The sequence below is a fragment of the Convolutriloba macropyga genome, chromosome 7, assembly GCF_964194025.1.
Source record: "Convolutriloba macropyga chromosome 7, txConMacr16.3, whole genome shotgun sequence".
Taxonomy (NCBI): domain Eukaryota; kingdom Metazoa; phylum Xenacoelomorpha; order Acoela; family Convolutidae; genus Convolutriloba; species Convolutriloba macropyga.
The window spans coordinates 50,322,978-50,348,840 of NC_134474.1; the positions used below are offsets into that span (position 1 = coordinate 50,322,978).

The 25,863-nt window shown below is 30.7% G+C and overlaps 1 protein-coding gene across 2 annotated transcripts in view; it reads right to left on the reverse strand.

The window, feature by feature from the left end:
- Window positions 1-2,014: 2,014 nt before the first annotated feature.
- Window positions 2,015-25,863, reverse strand: part of LOC142343134 (peroxisomal biogenesis factor 19-like) — a 110,232-nt gene continuing 86,383 nt past the window's right edge. The window contains exon 4 of one of the 2 annotated variants that reach the window (XM_075394823.1): window positions 2,015-2,682. In XM_075394823.1, the coding sequence (XP_075250938.1) occupies window positions 2,246-2,682 (437 nt within the window). In that variant the 3' untranslated portion in view covers window positions 2,015-2,245. The remainder of the gene's footprint in view (window positions 2,683-25,863) is intronic. The other variant, XM_075394822.1, reaches the window with a different exon arrangement.

Genomic DNA, 25,863 nt, shown 5'->3' on the forward strand with positions numbered 1-25,863 from the left:
AAACACTCTGATATAACCTTCTAGAAAACATGGCAACTTCAAAAAAAACAAACAGCTTGAAAAAGCCGCAAAAATTGGTTAGTTTAGCAAAATTTTCTTTCACACCTACATTTTGCGCTCTGTCTCGAAAGAAGGCATGAACAAAAGAACCACTCTCTATTTTCTTTGCTCCTCGAATTTGATCACTCAAACAACTTTTCCAAACTTTATTCACTCCCTGAACTTCCGTTCTTGGTCGCTCGCTCACTTACTCACTTATCGAAAAAAGAGCCGGGAAATTTCAGAAACAATTCGTAGTAGTAGAAAATTTACCACCCTAAAAAGCATAATGAATCTCCTAATTGATAATGCTAACCAATTTGAAACAAACGGCAAAATAACAATAGGAAAGTAACGGACAACAAAACTGATAAAGGATCTGATTTAAAAAAATAACATTACGAATTGCGGCTCCAAAACAACTACTGGTCAAAACCCTTCAACACAGTGAGATCTCATTCAATAAGTGAATGCCAATTGACGAAAGAGACAACAAAATAGTTTATATAGAAAAAAATGAAAGGCAAAAAGTTAAGGAGTGTCGTAAAAAAGTCATATAATTTGAACAAAATTATCCACAAAATGGTGAAATGCTAATTCGCATCAATATTTCGGCAAATAATTTTATTACTGCTTCTGTTCAGGCACTTAACCACCCAACACCTGGTAAAAACTTACTAAACAACAAGCGATGCAAGGAACGAAAAGAACAGGAAAAAATTAAGAAAAAATATACTGAAAAACAGACAAAAATTGTCCTAAACATGCTTAAATTGACTAAATTATCTTTAAAAAACAACTCGAAATCAATAACCATTAGATCGCAAATTCAAACAAACCAATAAAACAGCTAATTTGAAGGACATGACTTTACAAATGCTACTTAAATTTGAAAACTACAAAAACTGCTTAAAAAACGTACAACATGGCAAAATGGTAATAAATAGCTCAAAATTGAATCTAAAACATCATTATTTGACTCAGATGGTTGAAAAAGCATTCAAACGCACTGTTATTAGTTGGGTAAAACATAGCCGACAGATTGCCGGAAAATAGCCGCGATAGACGCTTGTGGTCTTCCATGAAATGAAGCAACTTAATAAATCGATGAAACAACTGAAGAAAAAGATAGACAGATCGACCACCACTCCTTTAATAGACCACTAGACTTTTTGGGTTAGATTCGGACTGTCATTGTTATAACACATACGGTCTATAAGGAAAAAGCCCTAAAAGAGCTTTTTCAAAATTGATAATCGAAATCAAAAACTCAAGACTAATACTAAAGAATTAAGGCATATAAATTTGGCACTACTTAGATGCACACTATTGATAGTTAACTAGTAAAATTTCATAAAAATTAAAGTTCCATAAGTGAGTTCAGAAGTCTTTTTTTTAGTGAGGCAAGTCGCGCAATTGAACTAAAAGCAGAAATGACGTCACGCACTCAAATTTTAACTGCAAAGCAGTTGAAGTCACTGAAGTCATTGAACAAGTCAATTCCAAGAAGTCAGGTAGTAAGAATCATCAATGGAGACGACGAATTACAAAAATCACGATGTCCACAATAATAGCCGCTATCGCTTCGCGGCTATTAATAATACAAACACCTTTGACTGAAAAACCGAACAATTAGAGTTTAAACTGCTTTGATCATGCCGCACGTGATCAAAAAAATTCACTCGCTCAACGAAAATATTTTTACACCTACTTTTCTCGCTCTGTCTTCAATATATAGCATGAACAGAAAACCACCCTCTCTTCTCTTCAGCAATTTGACCTTAACACTTTCTTTTCACCCATTTCACTTTCTGTTTCAAATATACTCCAACAAAATTACCGATAAAAAAGACTCTCCGCCAACACTCCTCTTCGATTCTTAAAAATACATCGCCCCATTATAATTCAAATTCTTTGAATTGTAAAAAAACCCAGAGAAGGCCAATAAAAGCCTCAGCTATCGCTTTGCGGCTATTAAAAAAGTACAAAGCACTAATAATTACTACAAACGTCGTTTGAGAGCAATTAAAAGCAATCTGAACAATTTATCACACTCTGATCGAGCGTGATAAATCGAGCGATAAATAATACATTGGAATTAAGAATACCCGAAATTTCGAACTCCACAGAATGACTATACCAATAACGTGATCTCGTCGGACAGTTTTACAGTTCAGATAAGATGAAAATAACGGTTGCTAATCAATTACATGACACCACATGACCCTCCATCAGGGCTGAAAGCTGGAAATAGAGAGGGCAGGTCACCCAGACCCGGAAAACCTTCCGGCTGGATGCTGCTCATCAATTCTTCCGGCGGATTTCCCAACTCTCGCATTTCATGCATTAATTCTATAATTTTCTCTGTCGATTTGCTGTTCACCTCCGCGTCTGTTTTGTCAACTCCATCTACACAGCTCTCTCCTTCGGGCTGAACTTTCTCATACTCTTTGCATATTTGGGCAATGACATCGCTCTGTTTCCCGTACCTAGTCAGTTCTTCTTCCGATAAGGAAGCCCCTTTTTTGGATAGCCACGGTGTGTACTTCTCATTCAGCTCCTTGATCGATGGATAGAGAATATCTTTATCTAGCAGAGTTCCCAATAACTCGGGCAATAGTTCATCTATACTGCCAGCACCTTCTAAACAGCAAGTACACGCTATTACAATGGCTTAACATACCAGTAGTAATAGGTGATCAAAGGCCAGGGGAGGGGAGGTCAAATCTATTATTTATTAGGTATACGCTAAGAATATACTACGATTAGGTATAGCCAAAGAAATGCTCGGGCGTGGGGGGAAGGGGTAAAAGGATGTACCTATGTATTAAGATGGCCTATTTCCATCGATTTTTAAAGCATGTAACAATGTATTGAGATTATGTATCGATAAAGCGCCTGGAAAGTGAGCAGAGACCTGTCAAATTATCGTGACGAGAACAATATACCCGTCAATATTACTTATTGAAGTCCCGTCTCCGCCAACAAGAAAAAACATACCAGGCAGATTGCCGGCAAATAGCCGCCATTGAGTCCCATTACATCGATTGGGCTAAAAGGCAGAGAAAAACAAAAACAAAAATTGATTGCTGAAAAAAAAATATTTTGAAAGCGCGAACTATTTTGATTGGATTTCGTTTAAAAGTGAAAACTATTTTGATTGGACTTCGCAGTTATGCATACTCCTGTTTCTTAATAAGAGGATGCAGAGGATAGCATCAATGCCAAAACGCATTACAGATGTTAAATGGGACTTATATGAGCGAAATTCAAGTAGCGGGCATCAAAATTGGGCTCATGAATTTTTCCCGTTTCTATTTTGATTTCGTTTTTCGATACTGATTAAGTTGACTTTTGATTGCTTTAATGAGCAACTGCTGTTTAGAAGCACCTTGAGCAAAATGAGAGATGCGTGAAACTAGCCTAGAGAAGTAAAAAGATTTCACGCAAAATGTCGAAACAGCGGCAAAATGAGGTAAAGCAAAACAAATCTTTCTTTTTCGACGAATTTAAAAAAAAACAAAAAAGGAGCGCTATAATAGCCGGCTGAGAAGACGAGGGAGGCTGTTAGAACCAAATGCTTTCGTATTTTTTTGGCGTAAATATCTGAATTTCAATAATTTTTTAGTTTTTTTGAAAAATGAACTTTCTCGTAACTAAATTTTGAGCCTAGAATGTCGATTTGAAATGTTTATACATTTTTTCAACTTCCATTTTCTATTCTTTGAAATTGTACTTTCTGTTCTCTGAAATTGTATTTTCTATTCTCTGAAATTGTTCAGAAACCTAGAAATTCGATGATGAGAAGGCTACACTTAAGTTGACAATGAACAAACCAACGGCAGCATGACAATTTCAATGAAAACAGTTTGATGTAATTTTGATATTTCAATCAGAATCCTCTTGCCTTTTGAATCGCTAATTTAATTCTTTATAGCTTTACAATCTTGGTACCCAGAGTAACCGAGAAACAAAAGTAGTCATAAGCAAAATTGCTACACTTTATAGATCGAGCTGGTCATTTCAGCAGCATAACAGGGATATGCATTGAAGTCAATTTTAGAAAAAGACGCTTTAAGCCTCTCGATTCTAGAGCGTTCGAGGCTTAAACATGCACCACATATATGTCAGGAGCAACAAGACAAAAATCAGATCAAACAGCAAATGGATTAAGATGAAACTAACAACTAACATTATTTCTAGCTTTACTGAAAAAGGCAAATTTTTCGAATTCAATTTAGTCTACTTACACTTATACCTTCCGGCAAATTTAATGGTTAGCGTTCAATGATCTGTTCAATAGTATTGTACACGCCAATCGGTTGCCTTAGCAACATCCAGAAGCTTCAATTGAAGAATTCTCTCAGCGACAAAGCAGCTCGTCTCTCAAACTTGCATGTCGAATAGTTAAATTTAGTCTAATTATACATTCAATCGACAACTTTTGGTACCCCCATTAGCCGGGACTCAAAAGTAATAATAAGCAAATTTGGCAGACTATTGATCGAAAGTGCGAGCATTTGATTGGATTTCGTTTGAAAGTGCGAACTAATTTGATTGGATTTCTAAGTTATGAATACTCCTGCTTCTTAATTAGAGGATGTAGGGGCTAGTATCAATGCAAAAACGCATTAGAGATGTTAACTGAGACTTATGAGATTGAAATTCAAGTAGCGGGCATCTAAAATTGGGCTCTATGGATTTTTCCCGTTTCTATTTTGATTTCGTTTTTCGAACCTGATTCAGTTGACTATAGATTGCTTTGTTGAGCAACTGCTGATTAGAAGCCATTTGAGCACAAAGTGCTTCTGAACAGCAATGAAACTAGCCTCGAAAAGGCGAATTGATTTCAAGCAAAACGTCAAAATAGCGGCAAAATAATTTAAAAAATTTGAGCTAAAGCAAAACAAACTTTTGTATGTCGAAGTGAAAAAGGAGTGCTATAATAGCCGGCTGAGAAGATGAGGGCGGCTATTAACAAATAGAACCACATGCTTTGATATTTTTTAAGTGAATATCTGAATTTCAATAAATTTTTATTTTTAAAAAATGAACTTTCTCGTAACTAAATTTTGAGCCTAGAACGTCGATTTTTAAAACTTTGAAAATCTTGATACATTTTTTTTAAATTCGATTTTCTATTCTCAGAAATTGTACTAAATGTTGAGAAACCTAGAAATTCTTGAGAAGGATACACTTGATGATGAGAAGGATACACTTGAGTTGATAATGAACAAACCAACGTCAGCATGACATAATTTCCATGAAAACAGTTTGATGTAACTTTGATATTTCAATCAGAATCCTCTTGCCTTTTGAATCTTATACTGAACTACCACCCGGACTAAGAAGTAAAACAAAAGCAAAATTAAATAATAGAAACAATAACTTTAACTGCTCACGATTATGTATTACGGCCGCATTATATCCTGTAACCAAAGATGCAACTAGAGAAAATAAATATATCAATAACAAAGTTGATGACTGGGAAGATAATGAAAACACTTCTATTATTTAATAAGAACGCAGAATATAACATCAACATTTGGTTTTACAAACCTTCAACTGAAGATGGTGTAACATGGACGGAGTCCCATGGCGCCAAGGTAGAAATATTAGAGAAATGTTCAAACTTCGTCAAAGGTCGCAAGAATGTAAGAATACTAGTCTGGGATGAACACAGTATTGGTTTTGTGATAATTGTTGTCTTTGGTTTACCACTCAACAAAAATATGAAACCCATGAATGCTGCACACAAACCAAACCAAAGATTGTATGCCCTATATAAAAACAAATTAAAACCAAGAACCATTACAATTAACAAGAAGTGAAGAATGTCATCTATAGCGATTTTTAATGTTATATGGATAGCATTAAGAAAAAGATTGGCGATAATACATATATCTGACCATGTACCTATTGCCGTTGGCTTTAGTTGGGGAAGGGCAAGCCTTGTTTCACTAATCAAGGGAGAAGCCCCGTTTAATGGAAATTATGAATCATATTTTGGTCCAGACTGTATCATTTTTTTTAAATTCGATTTTCTATTCTCAGAAATTGTACTAAGTGTTGAGAAACCTAGAAATTCTTGAGAAGGATACACTTGATGATGAGAAGGATACACTTGAGTTGATATATACAAACCAACGTCAGCATGACATAATTTCCATGAAAACAGTTTGATGTAACTTTGATATTTCAATCAGAATCCTCTTGCCTTTTGAATCGATAATTTAATTCTTTATAGCTTTACAATCTTGGTACCCCGAGTAACCGGGAAACAAAAGTATTCATAAGCAAAATTGCTACACTTTATAGATCGAGCTGGTCATTTCAGCAGCATAACAGGGATATGCATTGAAGTCAATTTTAGAAAAAGACGCTTTAAGCCTCTCGATTCTAGAGCGTTCGAGGCTTAAACATGCACCACATATATGTCAGGAGCAACAAGACAAAAATCAGATCAAACAGCAAATGGATTAAGATGAAACTAACAACGAATAAAGGCAGGCAGAGGAAAACAAGATTTCTGACAATTAATTGAGAGTTGGAAGCCTATTAACAGCAATTGCAGGTCTTCTAGGAGCAGTGACACTCGCTACAAAATACATCTCAATCAGATGATGAAGAGTAGTGCGAAAAAGGGGTTATCCAACGCAAAAACTCAACCCTAGCGGGTATTCGTTTTTGCGTGGATAAATGCCCCTTTTGCCCACTACTACATATAAACATTACTTTATTTCCCCTTGTTTTATCCACTATATTTCCCTTTACATTCCCTCAAAAACTATCATTTCTTGTCTCACTTAGTGCAATCCACTAGTACAGAGTTAAGCTGGTAATTATCCATTATCAGACGGATAGTTCGGGTTCTATCCCCACCGACTCCGGTGGACGTATCCCAGATACTAGTGTAACTAGAGAGACCGTGTAAAAAGCACTAAACCAACTTGCGAAATCTGTGAAGCCACCTCGTGGATAAACTTGAACAAAAATTGAAAATATTAAATAATAAAAATTCAAGGAAAGAATTAATCAAACATACTTTAACAGGCAAGCACCAGAAAAGAGTTAGGGAAACTATTAGGGATCTTGATGAGGCTGAAAGGGCTTCACCTATACCCCAACCCCTGCCTAAAGGAGCCTCACCCTCCCCCCCCCCCCCCCGTACCCGAAAACATGGTGAGAATGTATGATCCTGATGAAGACGAGTACTATCTCATTCCTAAGCCCAAGCCCCAACCCCAACTCATGATTAAGCCTAAGCCCATACCCGAAAACATGGAGAGTGTACGACCCGGATGAAAATGACTACATTCTCGTTCCTAAAAACGTTTTGCCAGAACTTAAAAGGGCTTCGCCCCCGGCCAAAACCCAAACTGTAGTCCCATGCTGGGTCTGTGGCCCAACTTTTAAAAATGATATAGGTCTACAAACCCACATGAATAAACATTGGAGAGAAAACGTAGCCCAGGACAAAAAATTTCATATTAAATCAAGCTTCAATCAAAGGCAGTTATATATTACTAAGTCTGATGATAGTTTTATCAAAGATATTAATGAGCCAATAGATTACATATTAGACGGTTTAAATCATTCAAATCTTATAAATTTAAGGTCACTGCTCCCGATGATGAAGAAGGCGTCACTGCTCCCGATGGTTAAGGTCACAGAACTCCCGATTGTGAAGAAGGCGTCCCAAAAGCTATTTAAATAAACTTTAGAACAGATGAATATATGACTAAAGATCATCGACTGAATCTAAACCAATGGCTGCATCATGTCAAAGAAACATATGAAGGCTATGGTTACGATTATGAATTTATTGGAATATCAGACGTGCAATTGAACATAGAAAGAACTGAGCCATCATTAGGATCTTATACTGAACTACCACCCGGACTAAGAAGTAAAACAAAAGCAAAATTAAATAATAGAAACAATAAATTTAACTGCTCACGATTATGTATTACGGCCGCATTATATCCTGTAACCAAAGATGCAACTAGAGAAAATAAATATATAAATAACAAAGTTGATGACTGGGAAGATAATGAAAACACTTCTGATTATTTAATAAGAACGCAGAATATAACATCAACATTTGGTTTTACAAACCTTCAACTGAAGATGGTGTAACATGGACGGAGTCCCATGGCGCCAAGGTAGAAATATTAGAGAAATGTTCAAACTTCGTCAAAGGTCGCAAGAATGTAAGAATACTAGTCTGGGATGAACACAGTATTGGTTTTGTGATAATTGTTGTCTTTGGTTTACCACTCAACAAAAATATGAAACCCATTAATTCTGCACACAAACCAAACCAAAGATTTATGCCCTATATAAAAACAAATTAAAACCAAGAACCATTACAATTAACAAGAAGTGAAGAAAGTCATCTATAGCGATTTTTAATGTTATATGGATAGCATTAAGAAAAAGATTGGCGATAAAACATATATCTGACCATGTACCTATTGCCGTTGGCTTTAGTTGGGGAAGGGCAAGCCTTGTTTCACTAATCAAGGGAGAAGCCCCGTTTAATGGAAATTATGAATCATATTTTGGTCCAGACTGTATCAAAGATTATGTCAAAGATCTATTGGAAATAGAAACTGAGATTAATTTCAAGTTAACCAAACCAAGATATTTAGTAAAGATAAATTATACCATGATACCAAAGACATTTGTCATATTTGTTATAAACCTTGCATTAAAAAAATTAGAGATCACTGTCGTAAAACAAGTAAATATAGAGGTCCTGCATGCAATATTTGTAATTTAAACTATAGACAACAAAACTTCATTCCTGCAATATTTCATAATGGTAAAGGTTATGACTTCAATCTAATATTTAATGAGATATTTAAACAGAATAATAATAAGAGAAGAGTTGATGTATTACCTAGAACTAATGGTAAAGCTAGAATGTTTGGAGTAGGTATACTAAAGTTTATAGACAGTTACAATTTTATGACAATGTCTCGGGATAAAATAGCCAATGTTTATCAAGTTAAAAGTAAAACATTGTAACCTTATGAGTACTTTACGGATGAGAATAGCTATAATAATAAATAGTGTAATCTATCAATAGAAGACTTTAGCTCATCGCTAACAGCCGAGTTACCAACTCAAGCCGATGTTGATAACTTTAATAATTCTAATAGTATGAAAACTGGTAAAGAACTAACACTAGAGTATATGGAGAATGATGTCAGAATATTAGAACATTGCTTCAATCTATTTGTTAAGTTAAACATAGACATATATAAACTCAATTCTTTGCATTATATTAGTCTACCTGGTTTCAGCTTTGATTGTCTCCTAATACTAAGTGACGTCGAATTAGAAACAATACAAGATGAACGAATGCTAAAAGATTTCATTAAAGCAATGAGAGGTGGTATATGTGGTGTTATGGGCAATAGACACATTATTGATGGAAGGGCCTCCGGCCTTGGTCCCCCAGCATGGACTAAGTCCTATAGTAGAAGTCAAGGACATAGTCAGTCATAGTCAAAAACAAAGTCAAAGATCTTTATGGTACATCGATGCTAATAACTTATACGGTTATGCACTAATGCAAAAACTATCATATAAAGACTTCAGCTTTACTAATAATACTCTAGACGAAGTATTAAACACTCCAGATGATAGTGATTATGGCTACTGGCTTATCTGTGATTTAGAATATACTAATGAATGTAAAGATAAAACTAGTAACTTTCAATTACTACCTTATAGAAGAGAAGTAGAATAATGAACTAGGATATAAACAAAGACCTCCAACTTCTTCAAAAAGTGAGAAACTAATACTAGATCAGTATAATAAATATGAATATCCGATAAACTACAAAATGTTAAAGTTTGTTGTTAAGATGGGTATAAAGGTTACTAAAGTTCATAGAATAATTAAATTCAAACAAGATTATATTATGAGAGATTATATCGAACTCAATATTAAAATGAGAGCAGAAGCTAAGACTGAGAAGGATATATTCAAGTTAGTGAATAATTCCCTATTTGGTAAAAGTAGTGAGACCCATTAAAGTATTTAGAAGCTAAGATTCTAACAGATGATTATGAAATACTTAAAGCTGTAAATAAACCAACAAGTAAAGATGTAATTAGATATGATAGTTACACTCGAATAGAATTTTATATAAGAAAAGAAATACAATACGATACACCAATAAACTTGGGCTCAACTGTATTAGAACTTAGTAAACTTCACATCTATGAATTCTTTTATGATGTATTACAACCATCACTTAAAGATCTAATGCTACACTATATGGATACTGATAGTTTTGTATTTTAGTGAAGGTAATGTTGATGATAAATATATGGACTTAAGTCATTTGGATACTCCAATCTGGAAGTAGAGAGATAGAAGAATTCATAGTATTAAAACCAAAGACCTATAGCTTTAAGAATGGAACAGCAAAAGAGAAAGGAATAAGGAAAAACAATGGCAAACATGAAGACTACTATAATGTATTAATGGATAATAAAGAAAGATTTGTAGAAGAATGTAGAATACAAAAAGTTGGGGATAAGATGTCAACAATTAAAACTAATAAAGGAAGTCTGAATAATTTTGATGATAAAAGATTCTATGTAAATAATATTAAAAGCTATCCTCATGATGAGAATCTATATCTATTCAAAAGAGAACTAGTAAATAAAATTAATGCTGCATCATTAGATTTAGACAAAGACCAACTATTTAATAATATTCTAGAACTAACCATTAATGATGATAGAAAGTTAATTGAAGCTGCTACTAGATTATATATTGATCTGTGAATATAAAAATAATTAATAGTTAGTATAATTATAGATCCAATTCATACATAGTACAATATTGTTTTTATATTATAGATCTAATTCACAAATTTTCAATATACAAAAAAATGACTAAGCTAGATAAACTTATAGAATTAAATGAACTACAAAAACTAAACAGAAGGAATAGATTAGAAGATAAATTAAGACAACAAGAATATTATGGTGACATAGAAGAGTTATTTGATCCTTTAACTAAAACTTTAAACACCCATGGTGAAACAAGGCGAGCCTATAATGAACAGAATCTAGCATTGGGTGAACAAACATTAGGAGCGATATTGGCAAAATCAAGAGTTAGATAAACAAACTAAGATGATCCAGCAAGCTGGTTCCCAGATTAATGAAACCTCTTCAAAGATCGACAAATCATTAATGAAGTCTAATGAAGCACTAATGAAGTCCAATGAAGCTGTAGAGGAAGCCTGAGATAAACCAGGAATTATAAAAGATAAAGACACAGCTCATATTATTAATTTAATGAAAGTTCACTCTAACCCTCAAAGTTATTTTTCAGAAATTTAGTTATTGGTGAACTTGAAATGAATGGTGTTAAAGAAACTTATGAAGAAAATTCATTTATAGTTAAGGATAAAATATATGAATTTTCAGATGGGTTTACTACTTTCTTACTAACCCAAATGTAACATATGGCGATATCGATGAAGATGAAAACAAAATTTAAAGCTTTTTATTTGATATTGGATATGATATAGGAAAAGGCGATAAGAGAAGCAGTAGATATAGAACAATAAAACGTATATTAGAGAATAAAGAGGAAAACTATGGCAGGGGTTTAACTAAAGATAAACTCGACAATCATAGCTGTAACTTCGCAGATAGTCTAATCGAAAGATTAAGAATTACTTATACTAGAAACAAAAGCTGGTCATGATGGATTATATGGTGAAATGTTAATTATATCTAAAAAACTCTTGTCAATGAAAATTATTAAAAAAGAATAACTAGATAATTCTGTTTTTAATTATGGTAAATGAGTAAGCCCACAACTTCATTGATAGGTAAAACCATGACTACGTTCATGAACGAAGTTCCTGTAAAGCAGATGGTGGAACATGACCAGAGGTCCAAAAGTGAAACCACGACTACGTCCATGAGTAAGCCTACAACTACGTCCATGATGAGCCAACAAGGTATAATTGAAACTAAATTGGAATAGAGAATTAATTGGAATAGAGAACTAATTGGAATAGAGAATTAATTAAAGTTAATGAAGTTTTAAAAACTCAACCACCAACCTATAAGATAGAAGATATTAATGGTGAAATAATAGAAGGTAAATATTATGAACAAGAACTAATAAAATCTGAGTTTGATTTTGAATCTAATAAAAAGGTTTTGGAATCTTTAGATATAAATCTTACTGTAAACAAATACAAAGATGACAAGAAATAGATTCAATCAAGCTAAACAGCAAGGGATATCATCAAATAACTTAACACTAAGTAAGGCTCGTGGTTTATTCCTAGAAGATAATGATAAGATTGACATGAAAGATACTTAGAAAATTTCAAATGTACACCCTCCCATAGATGAAAAAGATGTTGTTAATAAAGAGTATTGTGACAATAAATTATCTTCTTCTAATAAAAATCGATATTTTCAGTCAAAATATAACTGAACTAAGAAAAGGTGATTTTGATAAAGTCACAACTAAAACCTTACATCTAAACCAAAATACAAGTTAATGAAGAACTAATTATTGAGTTTATTAAATCAGCAAATGAAGTTACAAATACTGTTAACTTTTGTACTAAGGTTGCAGCTGATACCATCTCTAAGTATAATCAATTAAAACAAGAATTTGATAATAACAACTTTAATCAGAATATTACTAACATACAGCAAGATGATATGTTCACTAATGGTCTAAAGGAATTTGAAAAAGTTAATGAAAAGACTAATTCTTTTAAAGATGAAGCCCTTATAAAGAACAAAAAGACAATAGTACAATATATAATTGCTATATAACTTTAAAATAAACTTGTCGACAACAACGAACAAGCAGGACTAGAGATGCATTATGATTTTAATCATGAAGATATACTGAAAGAGATTGAGAGTTATTTTACTATATAGTTATGACTATGACTAAGATTAAGACTGACTATGACAATGACTATGACTATGAGTATGACAATGACTATGACTAAGTATAAGTAGAGCAAAATATTTTATTTAATTAAAATGAGTCAACCATCATCACCGAGTGAGAGATTACTTTACCCAAACTTGGCAACCATTAATGAACAATACATCAATGATAAACTCCTAGCTAAAAAATTTAAAAACAATATTAACATTATAAAAGATATTGGAAATTATTATGAAACTGAAACTAACAAATACAATAAGAAGTTAAAAAGATATAAAAATTATATTAACGTAGCTGAGATAACAGAAATATTATTATCATCAATAGCAACAACTGCAACATCAACATCAGTTGCAATAAAAGGTATAGGATAGGTCTGCCTTATTTATACCCACAGCTTTTGCTACAGCAACTGTTTGTGGTTTATTATCAAAAACAATTAGTACTAAAATAAGAAACAAAATTATAAAGTATTCACAAATGTATATTTTAAGTAAACAGTTTAGTGACAAGTTTAATAAACTATATACTAAATCAATGAATGATAATGAAATAGATAATGACGAATATAAAAAATTAGTTAAGATATATTATGAAAAAAAGAAGAATAAGAAAAGTAAATTGAATGTTTTTTTAAACTAAAGTTAATAGTGTTTAGTTATAATACTGGGACTTTGTCCATGTTTCACCATAAATTTAGTAATAATAATATTAGTATTAATATTTACAATTAGATATATCTAGTCATAGACTTACACTTATAGTCATAGACATAGTCAGAGTCATGGCCACTGACAAAGTTATTATTTAAACTCTAATATAAATAATCATCTTTTCTTAGTACCTAAGTATAACCCTCTACCTTTTTGTACTACTCTTATACATTCACCAGTAGTTGCAAATTTAATTAAATCAGGTGTGGCTGACAAAACAGCTCTTGGGTTTCTACTTGCAGCAGCACCTCCTATTTTACTTGCTATTTCTAATGTTCCTACTGGGTTATTAGCATTTTTCTTTCCAAAGCTAACTGTTGCTTTACCAACACCAGGAAATCCTTCAATCCCTCAGCTTCTATTGTTGCATCAGATACTGTCACATCTTAGTAACTTTTGAAGTAATAAAAACTCTTATGTTATTAGTACCACTATAATGTCTACCACCAACACAATTTGAATTAGTTTTAAACTTATTAAAGTCAGTCATATTTCTATATATAAAAAATAATGGAAGTTAAAAAGTATAATCCCTTTGTTGTTAAGCCTAAACCCAAACCTAAGCCCAAACCACTACCTAAGAGTAAGACTAAGCCAAAGCCTAAGACTAAGCTTGAAGCAAAAGGTTTGTCTCTAAAGAATAAAAAGAAATTAGATATTATTTATGCTAAAGGTTTTGTTAAGGCTAGTAGGAAATAGTTTGATTAAGTCATTGACTAAAATATTGACAAGAGTAACGCCTAGAGCAATGACTATTCATCCACAATAACAATGGGTGAGTCATTGACTAAAACATTGACTAAGATATTGTCTATAACATAACATTGACTATATCATAACATTGACTATATCATAACATTAACTATATCATAACATTAACTATATCATAACATTAACTATATCATAACATTGATTATATAACTAAGATATAATATCAAACATCTTATTACCATCACTACTAACACTAATAACCTTTCTAGTTAATACTAATGCATGACATATAACATCTGCATCTGCAACACTAAAATTAAAATTAAGTTGTATTGGTTGTGGACCCATATGATCATTTTCATACCTAGTATCAAATACATATATTCTATAACTAAGGTTGAACGTTCCATGATTTATATATGGTTGAATATTGAGGTAATCCATTATAATCTTTATTAAAATTAACAATCTCTTTAAAAGCCTCATTTTAATTATTAGTACAATAATTAATATTCATTCTATCCTCAGGATAAAATTCACTACCAATCTTACAATAACATTCATTACATCAAATGTACTTGCATCATGAGTTTGTTCAATAACATTATTATTTTCAAAACCAATTATTATGTATTGGGGTCTTTCCATACCACTTTTTATACCAAGATCAAATAAGAAGTTAGTAGCAATGGGTATGCTTAAAAAATATCTTTTTCATAATAACTGAAGTCAATATTATTCTTCTTAATTAATACTTTCTGTACAATAATTCTATTATCATTACTAGGATCAATACTAGGCACACACCATGATATATCTCTAATTTCCATATTACCATCATTAGCTACTGCAAGAGCACCAGCACCAACTCTATGTAGAGCTCTATCATTATTATTTCTTTTTAATATTAGTTTAAATGCTAGCCCGTATATAATCTTTTCTAAATCAATTACAAAACCAAATAGATCACTCATCATAACCATCATCTGATACAACAAACTCTATCTCTAGATATGAATCATGTATATTTAAATGATTCTCTTCTCTATTGAGTATGATATTAATGTTAGTATTAACTTTATTCATTGTTGCTAGATTATTTGGTATATAATTTATAATCTTACTTTTGTGTATATCATTACTATAACCATAAGTTGTATCCAAAGTAAAGTCCATTTTTATAAGGAAAGAATTTAATTATATCTAAAACCATAAGTATAATTATAACTAAAAATCTAACTATAAATATAATTATAATTATAACTATAACTATTATTAGTATTATTTGAATATGAAAAATGACAGACAACTTAATCCTATATGAACAACAAACGATATATGAAGCTCTAACTAAAACTAAAGAGGAGCATACACTTAACATTAGAATGATAAAGTCAACAGAGAAGTTTAACTTTAGTGAACCTATACTTAATACAACAAAATTAGGTTTATAATATATAACAAAATAGGATTATCAGTTTATAATTCAGGTGTTTAATGTAAATAGAAACAATAATCAATTTTTATATGCTAGTACAGTTTTAGAAGGTGATGATGCTTCGGCAGAACCTCTTAGCTCTAACACTGACTCTAGCACTAACACTAACTCTAACTCAAGCAATAGCTCTAACATTACATCTGTCCTTAATTATAATTATAAAGGAATCCCATTGTTCTTTTCAACTATTACACCAGGTGCATATGAAATAACTGAAATAGCAGAATTAATAAAAGAAACTGAGGGCAATGTTGCAATAGAACCTGATAAGAATACAAGGAAATGTAAAATGGAAATCAAACAGTGCGCACTTAGCTTTGATGTAGAAAACTCAATAGCCTCATCACTGGGATTTAGAAAAATAGTTTATAAACAAGGTAAATATTCACCTCAAAAGATTATTGATATTATGGGTTTTAGTACTATTAACATCCACTGTAATGTTATATCCGGTGTTAAAGATAATGGTAAGGATACAGACATACTATATACCTTTACTCTAACTGAACCACCAGGCTACTTGATAAATATTATACCAACTAATATCTTATATCAAAATGTAACAAAGGAAAGAACAGAATATATTGAATTTCAAATTAAAGATGAGCATGGAAGACCAATTGATTTCAATGGAGAAGTATTGAGTTTTACTTTGCAGCTAGTGTAACTAGCTGGTCGAAGACCAATTTGAAATAGATTGAGATTGTCATAGTCATAGTCACAGACTTAGTCATAGTCATAGATATAGTCATAATCATAGACTTAGTCATAGTCATAGCCATACACTTACACTTACTTATTCACTTACACTTACTCATACACTTACACTTATACTTACCCATAAAGTTTATTAAACTATAAAACTCCAATTAAACTATAAAACTATACAATCCCAATTAATTCTTAGTTTACCATTATTATTTTTATTATTTATATCAAAGACAATGTAATTATAAGGCTCTCCATACCTTATAACTAAGATACTGTCATTGACTAAGATATTGACTAGAGTAACGCCTAGAGCAATGACTTTTCATCCACTATAACAATGGGTAATTCATTGACTATAACATTGACTAAGATATTGTCTATAACATAACATTGACTAAGACATTAACTATATCATAACATTGACTATATCATAACATTAACTATATCATAACATTAACTATATCATAACATTGATTATATACCTAAGATATAATATAAAACATCTTATTACCATCACTATTAACACTAATAACCCTTCTAGTTAATACTAATGCATGACATATAACATCTGCATCTGCAACACTAAATTTAAAATTAAGTTGTATTGGTTGTGGACCCATATGATCATTTTCATATCTAGTATCAAATACATATATTCTATAACTTATTTTGAATGTTCTATGATTTATATATGGTTGAATATTTTGAGGTAATCCATTATAATCTTTATTAAAATTAACAATCTCTTTAAAAGCCTCATTATAATTATTAGTACAATAATTAATATTCATTCTATCCTCAGGATAAAATTCACTACCAATCTTACAATAACATTCATTACATCAAATGTACTTGCATCATGAGTTTGTTCAATAACATTATTATTTTCAAAACCAATTATTATGTATTGGGGTCTTTCCATACCACTTTTTATACCAAGATCAAATAAGAAGTTAGTAGCAATGGGTATGCTTAAAAAATATCTTTTTCATAATAACTGAAGTCAATATTATTCTTCTTAATTAATACTTTCTGTACAATAATTCTATTATCATTACTAGGATCAATACTAGGCACACACCATGATATATCTCTAATTTCCATATTACCATCATTAGCTACTGCAAGAGCACCAGCACCAACTCTATGTAGAGCTCTATCATTATTATTTCTTTTTAATATTAGTTTAAATGCTAGCCCGTATATAATCTTTTCTAAATCAATTACAAAACCAAATAGATCACTCATCATAACCATCATCTGATACAACAAACTATCTCTAGATATGAATCATGTATATTTAAATGATTCTCTTCTCTATTGAGTATGATATTAATGTTAGTATTAACTTTATTCATTGTTGCTAGATTATTTGGTACATAATTTATAATCTTACTTTTGTGTATATCATTACTATAACCATAAGTTGTATCCAAAGTAAACTCCATTTTTATAAGGAAAGAATTTAATTATATCTAAAACCATAAGTATAATTATAGCTATAAATCTAACTATAAATATAATTATAATTATAACTATAACTATTATTAGTATTATTTGAATATGAAAAATGACAGACAACTTAATCCTATATGAACAACAAACGATAAAAGAAGCTCTAACTAAAACTAAAGAGGAGCAAACACTTAACATTAGAATGATAAAGTCAACAGAGAAGTTTAACTTTAGTGAACCTATACTTAATACAACAAAATTAGGTTTATTTAGATTATCAGTTTATAATTCAGGTGTTTAATGTAAATAGAAACAATAATCAATTTTTATATGCTAGTACAGTTTTAGAAGGTGATGATGCTTTGGCAGAACCTCTTAGCTCTAAAATTGACTCTAGCACTAACACTAACTCTAACTCAAGCAATAGCTCTTAACATTACATCTGTCCTAAACTATAATTATAAAGGAATCCCATTGTTCTATTCAACTATTACACCATGTGCATATGAAATAACTGAAATAGCAGAATTAATAAAAGAAGAAACTGAGGGCAATGTTATAATAGAACCTGATAAGAATACAAGGAAATGTAAAATGGAAATCAAACAGTGCGCACTTAGCTTTGATGTAGAAAACTCAATAGCCTCATCACTGGGATTTAGAAAAATAGTTTATAAACAAGGTAAATATTCACCTCAAAAGATTATTGATATTATGGGTTTTAGTACTATTAACATCCACTGTAATGTTATATCCGGTGTTAAAGATAATGGTAAGGATACAGACATACTATATACCTTTACTCTAACTGAACCACCAGGCTACTTGATAAATATTATACCAACTAATATCTTATATCAAAATGTAACAAAGGAAAGAACAGAATATATTGAATTTCAAATTAAAGATGAGCATGGAAGACCAATTGATTTCAATGGAGAAGTATTGAGTTTTACTTTGCAGCTAGTGTAACTAGCTGGTCGAAGACCAATTTGAAATAGATTGAGATTGTCATAGTCATAGTCACAGACTTAGTCATAGTCATAGATATAGTCATAATCATAGACTTAGTCATAGTCATAGCCATACACTTACACTTACTTATTCACTTACACTTACTCATACACTTACACTTATACTTACCCATAAAGTTTATTAAACTATAAAACTCCAATTAAACTATAAAACTATACAATCCCAATTAATTCTTAGTTTACCATTATTATTTTTATTATTTATATCAAAGACAATGTAATTATAAGGCTCTCCATACCTTATAACTAAGATATTGTCATTGACTAAGATATTGACTAGAGTAACGCCTAGAGCAATGACTTTTCATCCACTATAACAATGGGTAATTCATTGACTATAACATTGACTAAGATATTGTCTATAACATAACATTGACTAAGACATTAACTATATCATAACATTGACTATATCATAACATTAACTATATCATAACATTAACTATATCATAACATTGATTATATACCTGAGATATAATATCAAACATCTTATTACCATCACTATTAACACTAATAACCCTTCTAGTTAATACTAATGCATGACATATAACATCTGCATCTGCAACACTAAATTTAAAATTAAGTTGTATTGGTTGTGGACCCATATGATCATTTTCATATCTAGTATCAAATACATATATTCTATAACTTATTTTGAATGTTCTATGATTTATATATGGTTGAATATTTTGAGGTACTCCATAATCTTTATTAAAATTAACAATCTCTTTAAAAGCCTCATTATAATTATTAGTACAATAATTAATATTCATTCTATCCTCAGGATAAAATTCACTACCAATCTTACAATAACATTCATTACATCAAATGTACTTGCATCATGAGTTTGTTCAATAACATTATTATTTTCAAAACCAATTATTATGTATTGGGGTCTTTCCATACCACTTTTTATACCAAGATCAAATAAGAAGTTAGTAGCATTGGTTACATTCTTATAAAATATCTTTCTTTCATAATAACTGAAGACAATATTATTCTTTTTATTTAATCCTTTCTGTACAAAAATTCTATCATCAATACTAGGATCAATACTAGGCACACACCATGATATATCTCTAACTTCCATATTACCATCATTAGCTACTGCATGAGCACCAGCACCAACTCCATATAGAGCTCTATCATTATTATTTCTTTTTAATATTAGTTTAAATCCTAGCCCGTATATAATCTTTTCCAAATCATTTACAAAACCGAATAGATCACTCATCTTAACCATCATCTGATACCACAAACTCTATCTCTAGATATGAATAATGTATATTTAAATGATTCTCTATTGAGTATGATATTAAAATTAGTACTAACTTTACTTATTGTTGCTAGATCTTAACCATCATCTGATACAACAAACTCTATCTCTAGATATGAATAATGTATATTTAAATGATTCTCTATTGAGTATGATATTAAAATTAGTACTAACTTTACTTATTGTTGCTAGATTATTTTGGTATGTAATTTATAATCTTACTTTTGTGTATATCATTACTATAACCATAAGTTGTATCCAAAGTAAAGTCCAATTTTTATAAGGAAAGAATTTAATTATAACTGAAACTCTAAGTATAATTATAACCATAACTCCAACTATAAATATAATTATAATTATAACTATAATTAGTATTATTTGAAAATAAAAAATGACAGACAACTTAATCCTATATGAACAACAAACGATATATGAAGCTCTAACTAAAACTAAAGAGGAGCATACACTTAACATTAGAATGATAAAGTCAACAGAGAAGTTTAACTTTAGTGAACCTATACTTAATACAACAAAATTAGGTTTATTTAGATTATCAGTTTATAATTCAGGTGTTTAATGTAAATAGAAACAATAATCAATTTTTATATGCTAGTACAGTTTTAGAAGGTGATGATGCTTTGGCAGAACCTCTTAGCTCTAACATTGACTCTAGCACTAACACTAACTCTAACTCAAGCAATAGCTCTTAACATTACATCTGTCCTTAACTATAATTATAAAGGAATCCCATTGTTCTATTCAACTATTACACCATGTGCATATGAAATAACTGAAATAGCAGAATTAATAAAAGAAGAAACTGAGGGCAATGTTATAATAGAACCTGATAAGAATACAAGGAAATGTAAAATGGAAATCAAACAGTGCGCACTTAGCTTTGATGTAGAAAACTCAATAGCCTCATCACTGGGATTTAGAAAAATAGTTTATAAACAAGGTAAATATTCACCTCAAAAGATTATTGATATTATGGGTTTTAGTACTATTAACATCCACTGTAATGTTATATCCGGTGTTAAAGATAATGGTAAGGATACAGACATACTATATACCTTTACTCTAACTGAACCACCAGGTTACTTGATAAATATTATACCAACTAATTTCTTTTATCAAAATGTAACAAAGGAAAGAATAGAATATATTGAATTTCATATTAAAGATGAGCATGGAAGACCAATTGATTTCAATGGAGAAGTATTGAGTTTTACTTTGAAGCTAGTGTAACTAGCTGGTCGAAGACCAATTTGAAATAGATTGAGATTGTCATAGTCATAGTCACAGACTTAGTCATAGTCATAGATATAGCCATAGTCATAGACTTAGTCATAGTCAGAGCCATACACTTACACTTACTTATTCACTTACACTTACTCATACACTTACACTTACACTTATACTTAACACATAAATATTATTAAACTATAAAACTCCAATCCCAATTAATTCTTAGTTTACCATTAATATTTTTATTATTTATATCAAAGACAATGTAATTATAAGGCTCTCTCCATACCTTATTACATATTTTACTAAAACCTTTATAATTTAGTTCAAAATCATAAAACAAGTCTATGTACTGATTGGAGTACATTACCACTTTGCTCAAATAAAATAAATAGAGTACAATTCTCTCTAACATTCTGCCTATCTAATGAGAATAGATTTTGATTAAGAGATATCATATTACAATTACTGTGTCTACATCTACAGAAAAATTCTTTAATAATTTGTTCCCTAGGGTCAACATCATCAAATATCACTAGTTTTTTAGGTTTTTAGGTAGTTTATCAGGTGAGGGTAATTCTTTTATATCTTTATTAAACACAACATCGTCAAACTCTAAATCATTATATTGATTACCAGTAGGACCAATGATATATAACTTGTCAAAGTCTACACCATTTAGAATTAGATTCTTTAATAATAATGTCTTTCCACATTCACTAGGACCAGATATGATACATCTGAAGTTTTCTGGGAATATGGCAGCAACATTTATATTCGGATTATTCAGCCATGATTGTAGGCTATCATTAACATCAATCAGTAAATTAGATCCCTCATTGATTGGTGAAAGGGGGTTACCCCTTGACTTGTCTCCAACAAGACCAGAGGTCTTTTGTGAAAGGGGGTTACCCCTTGACTTATCTCCAACATTGCTTACCTTTCCACATCTACATAGTGAGTTGGGTTTATCTCTTTGTTTGGTTATACTAAATATTATATCATCATCGTCATCATCACTATGGGTCTCCGACCATGCTGTGCCATCATCTGATAAGGGGGTCCTCTGTTTGTCATTAACATTATCATTACCATTAATATTAACACTGCTATTGCCATTGTTATGAACATTAACATTGGCAGCACCATTGACATTGTCAATAACATTACCATTGTCATTAACATTAACATTACTATTGACATTGCCATTGTCATTTTCATTAACATTACCATTAACATTGTCATTGTCATTAACATTAACATTGTCATTGCCATTGTCATTAACATTGACTCTATCTTTACAAAAAACTGACACTTATTATACCCACCCGGACATTTAATTTGATTAACTAGAGTATTCAAATCCCCCTTTATTCTATATCCATGATCAATATGATAGATCATATATAAACAATAAGCACCACAATAAGATTCATCATATTGTTGTATTCTCTCATTAGAGCCTAAATCAACATATTCTTCAAAGAATAATGGTGGAGTGTCAACACCAAAACTGTCAAATTAATAAACTTTTCCACCTCTCCTTATAACTAAAACCCAATGTGTACCATCAGTTGGATGTAGATTAACAATAATGTTGAAGTTAATTTCATTGATCATTTCTGGTTTCTCATCATTATTATTTCTATTGGGGTTAGACTTATATCTTTACCTATATCTTTTATTCTGATACTACTCATTGGTTCATTATCAACACTAAATTTGTTATTGAATTCCTCAAAGGTTAAGATTAGCATTTTTATATGATAAAAAATGGAGACGGGTTTTGCAATTACAATAATTATTTTCGTAATTATGCTTTGTTGTATAGTATATAATTCAATACCAAGTAAATATGCAAAACTAGAAGAAACCTTTGGTGGGTTTATGAAGAGAAGTTTAGTTAGATTTGAATTTGAAAAGTCGCCATTACATACTATTGTTTATGGTGCTACTGGTACGGGAAAGACTTAATTTGTTAAACAATATTTAAAGTTATACTTAGATCAAAATCAAAATCAATATCAGAATCAAAATCAAAATCAAGATCAGAATTAAAATCAAGATCAAAATAAGAATCAAGATCAAGATCAGATTTAAAATCAACACCAAAACTGTCAAAGTAATAAACTTTTCCACCTCTCCTTATAACTAAAACCCAATGTGTACCATCAGTTGGATGTAGATTAACAATAATGTTGAAGTCATCATCATTGATAGTAAGTGGTGTCTGATCTCTCATTACTATCTCAATTGGTATTATACTTATATCTTTACCTATATCTTCTATTCTGATATTACTCATAGCTTTATCATCAATACCAAATCTATTATTAAATTCATCAAAAGTTAGGATAAGCATTTTTTATATAATAAATATTCAAATAAAAGACTAAGTCTAATTATAAGTCTAAGTCTCAGTCTAATTATAACTCCAATTATAGGTCTAATTATAACTCTATTTATAAGTCTGATTATAGCTCTAATTATAACTCTAATCATAAGTCTAAGTCTAATTATAAGTCTATATTTCATATAGGAAAATGGAGACAGGTTTCATAATTTTTTATACTTGTGTTAATAGCAGTGGTTTGTTAAATAATATATGATGACATGCCAAGTAAATATACCAAACTAGAAGAAAGTTTTGGTGGGTTTATGAATAAAAGTCTAGTTAGATTTGAATTTGAAAAGTCGCCGTTACATACTATTGTTTATGGTGGTACTGGTACAGGTAAAACATATTTTGTCAGACAATATTTTTAGTTGTATCAGGATCAAGAGCATGACCATAGCTACATAATCATAGTATGTAAAGATGAAAGAGATTGGATAAATCCAGAGATCACATCAAAAATAGATAATTTTGAAAACTGTAATTGTTCTTGATGATATGGGCAATAAAATAAAAATGATATAGCCAATTATTTTGCGGAAGGAAGACATGGTAATATTCAAATGATTGTAATGAGGCATAAACCAGCTCAGATAGTTAATACAGCAAGAACGAGTTGTGATACTATTAATATAACAACTTATAATGGAGCACATTTATTTAAAAATTTTAATGAAATATATAAATGCAAACATGACTTCCATGGTATAATTAGTGAGTTAAATAAGTTTTTATAATTGTACAGATGGAATGGCTCCTGAACTTCGTTATGGTATGATTAAATATAATGTTAAAGAGGATACTTTTATTATTATTGATAGAAATAGAACTTTGATATATGACTCAAGAATAGGTTTCCTAGACATTAAAGCTCTTAGTTTAAAAGATAAATTAGAAAGTGATGAGATTAATAAGATTATAGCGTATATTAAACCATTAATGAATAGTGCTACAGATAGAAATACTATTAATACAGATAACTATATATTCTACTCTAATAAATTTCTAACTTCAAAAGGTATTAAGATTCAGAATGATGTTCTAACTAAAGAAAAATTTGTTACTAATTGTCTAAAGTATGGAGGAAGTATAATAGGGTTTGTGGGTTTCCTCTTATGGATATATTATATTTTTAAACCTGATTCAACAGTAAGGGCTGCAGCACAAGTGACAACACGAGCAGGCCATTTGATAAATAGAAGAAATACATTAGCAAGCTTTGCTTATGGTGAAGAACATGATGGGACTTCGTCCATACGTAGCCATGGAACTTCATCCATGCATAGCCATGAGACTTCACACATATATAAACATTGGGCTAAACAAGAAGAGTATCTGGATGAAGAGAATGAAGCTTTAAACAAAAAGGGTAGAGATTATTTAAATGATCTAGATAAAAATAATCAAAAATTTAAAGAAATTATAAATTTTGTTGGAGATAAAGCTGAATTGAGTAATGAAGATTTTAGATAAAAGATATAAACATAATACTCTTAATAAGTTAGGTATGGAAACATTAGCTAAGTTTGATTTCTCTAAAGATTATACTAGAAGTTTAATTGAAAATTTAGCCAATTATAAATAATGGGTATAAAATGTTTAGTGTAATTATGAATGTGGATTTCCTTTGAGTTTGCCTTTTCATTATAAAATAGAACATATGGATAAAATTAGTTAAGTGTGTATGTGGAAGTAAATTATTGAGTGATTTTTGCATTAGTATTGCCTATTCAAAGATGGGGGTTGCTTCAAAATGTCCTAGTTCTAACTCTAGCTTTAGCTCTAATTCTATTTCTAATTCTGATTCTTATTCTAATTCTGA